Consider the following 7,500-nt stretch of genomic DNA (forward strand, 5'->3'; position numbering starts at 1 on the left):
GATAATGCTGTGGTCAATCTTGTGCCAGGGACTATGACGTCCACGATTGTCAACAAGGGGTACTTCTATGACATTGTTTTCGTTAACACCAACATCCTTGAAAGCGCTCCTTATCAGTTTGCCATTATTAGCTTTGAATCCGAGAGTAGTAAAGAAGAGCTTTTTGCACACAGGATGGAAGACTCCATCTTCCTGTTTCATTGTATATTTGCATGTACATGACTAGGCAATTTTCTCCTTGGAAAGAATGCCTTCGCACTGATCTCTGCATTCTGTTTTACTTACCCAAGTCCGTACAAATTTGCGCTGGTCCTTCCAATCCTCTCCCCAAAACATCTGTTAAGCTCCCGTCGCTGGTACTCCAAGAATCTGTCACGGCATTTTTTGGAGCAGGTCGGCGCACAACCTTCCAAGACCGAATGCTTTTCTCTCATTCGCAAAAGCTTGTGTATTTCCTAGTCTGCTTTTTGTATCCGCGTCTTGTGCTTTCTCTTTTTGAGTGAGTAGAACTGTCTCTATCTCTAGATCTGGTGTAGTCATTGTTTCAATCTGCTATCGTGGTCTCTGTAATCGATGACACACCTGGAACATGCTCTCCTTCAGATATTTCTCCTTAACCGGTAAAGGATGCCGGCGTGGCAGTTTCGGACAAATATTCTTCCTCTTCAGCAAATGGAACTCTAGGGGCAGTGGTTTCGGCGACATATTTAGAAGCAAGTTCCAAATACATTTCAAATTCTGAGTCACTATCTAAACTTTGTTTCTCAATGGTAAATTCAACACAAAATCCATATCGTTTGCATCTGCTTCTTTAATCTCAACAGCCAGTTTACGTGCTTCTACTGCAGATTTTCATATCGGTGTTTAGGTAAACCTATCTAGCTCGTCTCCTCCGTTTTTCTTGTTGTCCGTGGTTTCTTTAAATCTTTTCCTCTCTGCTTTTATGACACTCATACATCATGTAATTCCTCCTGATAGAGGTTTCACTATTGATCTGAGCCAGCTGTTTCAATGGAATGTCAATATCTGAATCACCGGAGTCTGATTGTCATGATTTATTTAATCTGGGTTGGCTGAGGTGGAGGTACCGGTGGCCTTTTTAGGGGTTCGATCATATCTGATGAAAGAGATATAAATATGGATATTCAAAAATTGAACGGGAGTGGACTTATTCATTAAAATAATCTTTATCATAAAGTAACGTTGTTATGATATGATATTGAGTTACAGTTGCTTGCCTTTCCCAAAAGAATATTGAAACAGGTTATTGAGGGCTAATTGGATGCATAGCTAGAGACGTATTGTCTCAGTAGTTAAGGTTTTCACTTTGAATCAGAAGGTACCGAGTCCGACACAGTCCTAGGTTGGTTTTCAGGCCCGATTGGTTTTATGATTTCTCCCACTGTCCTGATCCCAAGCAAAGGGGGGGGGGGGGGGGGGGTGGTGCGCAGTGCGCACTTTAGTAGAAAGCTGGGGGAGATGGGGGGAGGGGGTGTTCATTTTCACCAAAGAAGGGGGTTTGACCGAAGAATTCAACCACAGCAAATTACAGGGACAGTATTTTTTCTATTTAAGAATGAATTTTAAGTTTAATAAGATCAGAAGGAGGGAGGGGAGGTTCGCGAAAATTCCGAACATTAATGGATGGGGGGGGGGGGGCGTCTATTTGATACACTAGAATACTACTACTACTACTACTACTACTACTACTACTACTACTACTACTACTACTACTACTACTACTACTACTACACTACTACTACTACTACTACTACTACTACTACTATTGTACATACAAATGCTTTCACTGCTACTACTAATACGACTACTACTTATTCTACAACTTATACTTTCATAGTGATATAACGATGATGATTAAAATAATAACATTAATATTAATAATTGTCATCATAATGATAATCATAAATATAGTACATGTAATAACAATAACAGTAGTGCTATTAGCATGTAAATCAATATTTGTCTAAGTTAAATATCAGAAACACAGATAAACCGTCAATAGCAAATAATTATTAAACATCCTCACTAATATATGACAAGTAATTATATGATTATATACATAAAATCTTTGATCACTTGAATAGGAAAAGGATAAAACTCACCCGAGGAAATGAAGAATTCACACCAAAACAACAATTTACTCGTACGTCTTTGATGATTGACTATTTGATGAAAATTGGAGAACAGTGATTTGTTCTTTTCATCGTCACCAGTCGTAATACAAACGGACGCATATATCTTAATTTTTGGAGAGTGTCTTGGCAGAAAGTCGCATATCCGAAATGCGTCTTTTTGTGAAAGACAAATTATGTCATTCGGTGGACGAATAAGAGAAAAAGACGCATATTACAAAATGCGACCTTCTGTCATATCCACATTCAATATGCGTCGATCTGTCATTCCTCGAAACGAATTTAAACCAAATTAGGTCAAGTCGCATATTTTCAAAATGAAACAGCTTTTTTATTTTCAATGATTGAGTTACCAAACCCAGATAGAAAAATGCGCCTTTCTCTCAAGTATGTGAATCCCAGAAAATGTCAATTTGACCTAGATACCGATATGCGTCTTTCTTCCCTATCACGGCAGACATAGCCACATAACCATCCGGAAATATAAAGGACCAACACAAAAAACTATGTGTAACCTTGAACCTATATAAAATCTGGTAAATACAGTTTAGTGAGAATTACTCATAAACATGGATGGCAAAAATAATGCAACACCAAAGACCTGTGTGACGTCAACATTGTTCTATCAATCTGCTACTTTGAACTTTGGACTCTTTTTGGTCGACTTTCAAATGGCCCAAAATCCATTTTCAAACCCCACTGACAGCATAAACTATAACCCCCCCCCCCCCCCCCCCCCCCCCGCAAACTCAAATTTCTTGAACTAATAATACCTTACAAAAAATGCAAATCCGCCAAATATGTCAAGCAAGACTGTGACAGAGTAAAATTAAAATCATTGTATTAAAATTGATGAAAAATCACCTTTCCTCAATATTCGAATATGACATCAAAATTGTAAAAATAGCTCATTTTTAAAAATCCATTCCAACTCAAACAAAAGCAGATACTTAAATGAAACAACAAATATAAGCCGGAAATAAGTACTATTGAATGACAGCAAATAAATTAACCAAAATGTGCATCGTTGCCTAAATATCCCGGCTTCAAATTTGATTGTGGAACAAAATGAGGAAAAACGAGAAATTTCTCAAATTTACAAAACGTTTAAAAATACAGTTACAGACATTAAAAAAACATTAAAAAATATCTAGTTTATTATCAGTACTAACAAATAATGAAAAATTAAGTCAAAAATAACATAGTAACATTAAAACGCTTTTGTTGAACTCGAAATGTTGGAATTTCTATGAAATCAGATATTCGCGAGACAACTTTCGCAGATAAAGTTCGTATGACGGATCTCAAATTTGTAGTGCGGCTATGTGGTCTAGTGGTATGACACTCGCTTTCGAAGATCATGGGTTCGAACCTTGTTCGGCGCATAGTCGAGTCCTTGGAAAAGGCTCTTTACTCACATTCTCTCACCGTACTCAGGTGTAAAATGAGTACCTGTCCGTTTACAGTGTTGCCGAAAAGATTATAATATCGCCTAACAGACGTCATGTCTCGTCCTACATGTTAAGTGTTGCTGTTTGCCAGGTGACCCATTGTAAAGCGCATTGAGCACATTTAGTGGATATTGCGCTATATAAACAAGCTCATTCATTTATTTTAATGTTCTGTCAGTCGAGACACGGATCAAACTCAATTGTGATACAAAACAAAGAGAGGACGGTTTTTATATGATAAAACTGACAATGATAAAAAGATAATAAGAATATGTTTATTTCTTGGATATCATTTTTAAAAATGTATTTATCATACTTAACCCCCGCAAACACAATGGAAAGTTATAACAAAAGAAATATCTTTCTTTCGTCGTAATTTTGTACCGCTTGTGAATAAATCCGACCATGGGCGTAGTTCAGCCTCCGCGGGCAACGACAATATTGAATGAAGAAAGAAAAACTCTAGTTTCCATATAGCCTAATATCCATAAACATGCTCAACACGGTATACAAGGGATCCCGACACAAATGCAACAAGTTACATTCAATACGTGACATGATGTCTGTAAGGCGATATTGCAATTTTTTCGACAGAGACAACGCTCATTTCACACCTGGATACGAAAATATGAGAATGTGAGCAAAGAGCGCCTTATCCAATGACTCACCTTTGCGCCGCACGGAAAACGGGACTCAAACTTGCAGGTCCCAAGGCGAGTGTCATGCCGCTATATCGGAAAGCCCCATAATGAAATGGGTTAGATTAAACTTACCTTAAAGGGAGATAATCCGCATCGTGGTGGAAATGTCTTGATGTCACGGTCTGTTTGTACATCGGTTTCAAGGCCAAGCGCTATGATGACGGAGGTCATTCCTCCAGTTTGCTTGATAGTCCATGAACACGTGACCCCCTCAGGGGGTGGGTTGGGGAATCCAGGAGAGGAGATTACAGTTTCCTGTGTAATATCCACGTCGCATACGCCTAGGTAAATCAAGAAAAAAAAAGGTGATTGCGGGAGTTTTGTGCGGCTATGTGTTCTAGTGGTATGACACTCGATTTGGGATCGGAAGGTCCTGGGTTCGAGCCTAACAGGCGTCATGGCACGTCCTGCATTTTAAATGTTGCTGTTGTCCAGGGACCCCTTGTAAAGAGCTTTAAGCACGTTTAGTGGATATTGCTCTATATAAAGGCTCTTTTTTATTTTTTTTTATTTTTTAGTTTAAGTTTTTCTTTTAAAAGAAAAGCAACGAACAACTGAAATACAAAACAAATCCGCCTGGTCTCTAATTGACAGAGCTTCTCGGGTCCTTGAGAATTTAAGTTTCCAATAGACTACTAGAGCATTTATTTGAATCAATACCCACTTATTAGAAAAGTATGTAGAATTTGGGTAGCGTGGCTCAGCGGTATGGTTTTTGTTTCGTACCCGACATGTACCGAGTTCGATCACCCGCCGCTGAGTGGCCTTGAGCAAATCACCTCGCCCTAGCTCAAATTACAGCGCTGCACTGAGGATGACGCCTGGGTTATTCCAGTCTTCCCTTGGAATGGACCCTAGAGACAAATTTCCCATATGCGATGAATAAAGGTAATTTATTCTTATTTTTATTATTATTAATATTATTATTATTATTATTATTATTATTATTATTATTATTATTATTATTATTATTATTATTATTATTATTATCATCATCATCATTATTATTAATATTTTTTAACACCCGATATTTATCGCAGCAGATGTCACCAGTGTCAAAAACTCACTCAAAACAATCAGAAAAGCTGCCAAAGTGTCCCAGTCCAAACATTAGGAGGCTATCGGCAATAAACCAAGTAATAGCAGGGGGAATTAAGGTATAATTGTGCAAATAGGTGATGAAAGCATGAAAATTGGCACACAGGTACCTTATACCACCAAGAACACAATCTGATAGAGAAGCATTCTGACATTTTACAAAAAAGTTGGTTTTAAAGCATTTTATATTTTACTATATAAACATTAGTAAATTCAGGGGGAATCATCGAGGAAATTCTATTCGCCCTCTTACTGATTAGTACTGAACATATTAATTATGTTGCGAAATTACCATATTTTCTCTCGTACTTTTTGTTGTATATCAACCATAGACATATTCCCTATCTTATAGCTTTCATTTTGAAAGATTTAGGGTTGTTTGTTTTCAACGGGGCATATGTTAACAGCGTCAAATAGGGCGAAATTAAATATTATTTGAAAATGAATAAAATCATGAAAATTATATTACACAGTACAAAATCCACGGCCAACTCCATATTCATGTGGCTTTACAATGAAAAAAAAACAAACCCTGTGAGCTTTTATGTAGCGCAATATCCACCAAAACTCTTCAAATCACTTTACAACGATTCCCGGACGGGGTAAGCTTTCAAGCTAATGCTAACTACCTTGAGACCTGATATTGACTGTTTAAAGTCAAAAGTTAAGCCTGACCAAAGTTGCTTGGCTTTTATTTGTTTGACTTTTCCTTATAGTCCTTTATAATCAAATTACATTTTCAACCTACCTAATTGTTTATGATATGACATCCTCTACATCGACATAAGTCTGTGCATGGTAATGGTAAGCGGGCTCGCAAACATTTGCATCGGGACGTGCATGCTTTCTTGCAGCCACATTTGACAAGTTGTTGGCACACTTTGGATACTTCCGGCTGTGATGACCAGTATGGTAAGAGCTTTCCTCCGTCCATTTTCCAGCCCCATTCCAGAGGTGATGGTAATACAGGATCTTTTTCTGTTGCAGAGCTCAAAACATAGCCAGCTTGATATGCCGCCCGTTTAATGTGTTGCTGTAATGCACTTCTTGTGGGGAGGAAGTCTCTCTATTGCACGACCTTTTTGGCAAAATAAATATTTTCTTGCTGCATTAACACCTGTGCAATCTAATGCTTTGTCGTACACAGTGACAGTAAAGGTCTCGAGCTGGGTGACGTGATGATCCGTAATGACGTTTGGTTTCCTTTGTTTGCTTGTTCTTCCAACAACGGAAGCATTGTATTGATGAATTTCGGCATATTATGAGACAAAGAGCGTTCAGAATGAAATCAAGCCCATGTTTTTACATCCTGTTCCTAGTAATTTGATGAAACATGCTGTAGCCAGTCCGTTTCTTCTGTCATATAAGGGTCATTTGTCATGTTTGAAATAATGTTCGATGGAGCAGTGTTTGTTGCAGGTATATTTGGTTTAACTCCAAATGCAATTTCTTGGGCGACCTTTAGAAAACCCGACAAAATATTGCTGTCTGTGTGAATGACGTCAGAAGTATTCATATTCAACTTTTCTCGATCAACACCGGACTCATCATTTGTAGGTTGCTGAAACATGGAGATACTTGTTCCGTGGACAGAGTTTTTGTGAGTTGTTGAGCTTGGCTTATAATCAATATTATCAACAGCAGCAACAGTAAAAAGTTCTTTCTTCAGATTGATTGGGCAAAGAATTCCTTCCTCTTCGAATCTATTTTCAGCTGGTGATGCGACATCCGATGACAATGACAACATACGTTTATATGAGGAACACAACCCTAGCGAAAATACTGTGTCAATTATCTACTTTGATCTTGTATGTGTGTATAAAAAAAAACTTACATACAACGGTAATGGCGTCTCTTTGATCTGCGATGTCTTTTTTGAAAAGTCGACCCGGTTTTATTTTTATTTTTGGTATTTGACACAATAAGTTGTGATATAGATAGGCTTTCTTGATGCCTGGAATCTGACTTTTCTGAAGGAGACGATCCAACCAAAATCATTTTGATTAATGTCAACAGGGAGTTAGGCACTGCGCCTTCTTGACTTCCCATCCCGATGTCCCATTGTGTTGGTGTTTGCGGGCATTTACGAATGATGTC

General features: G+C 38.0%; 1 protein-coding gene across 1 annotated transcript in view; it reads right to left on the reverse strand.

Moving 5' to 3' along the window:
* The window catches only part of LOC144971774 (adhesion G protein-coupled receptor L3-like), a 60,497-nt gene that overhangs the window by 43,675 nt on the left and 9,322 nt on the right, over window positions 1-7,500 (reverse strand). Inside the window, exon 4 of the mRNA XM_078912846.1 lies at window positions 4,378-4,586. Within this exon, the coding sequence (XP_078768972.1) occupies window positions 4,378-4,586 (209 nt within the window). The remainder of the gene's footprint in view (window positions 1-4,377; window positions 4,587-7,500) is intronic.

Source organism: Berghia stephanieae, chromosome 4, assembly GCF_034508935.2.
Source record: "Berghia stephanieae isolate SIO BIC M18660-M18661 chromosome 4, UCSD_Bste_1.3, whole genome shotgun sequence".
Lineage (NCBI taxonomy): Eukaryota > Metazoa > Mollusca > Gastropoda > Nudibranchia > Aeolidiidae > Berghia > Berghia stephanieae.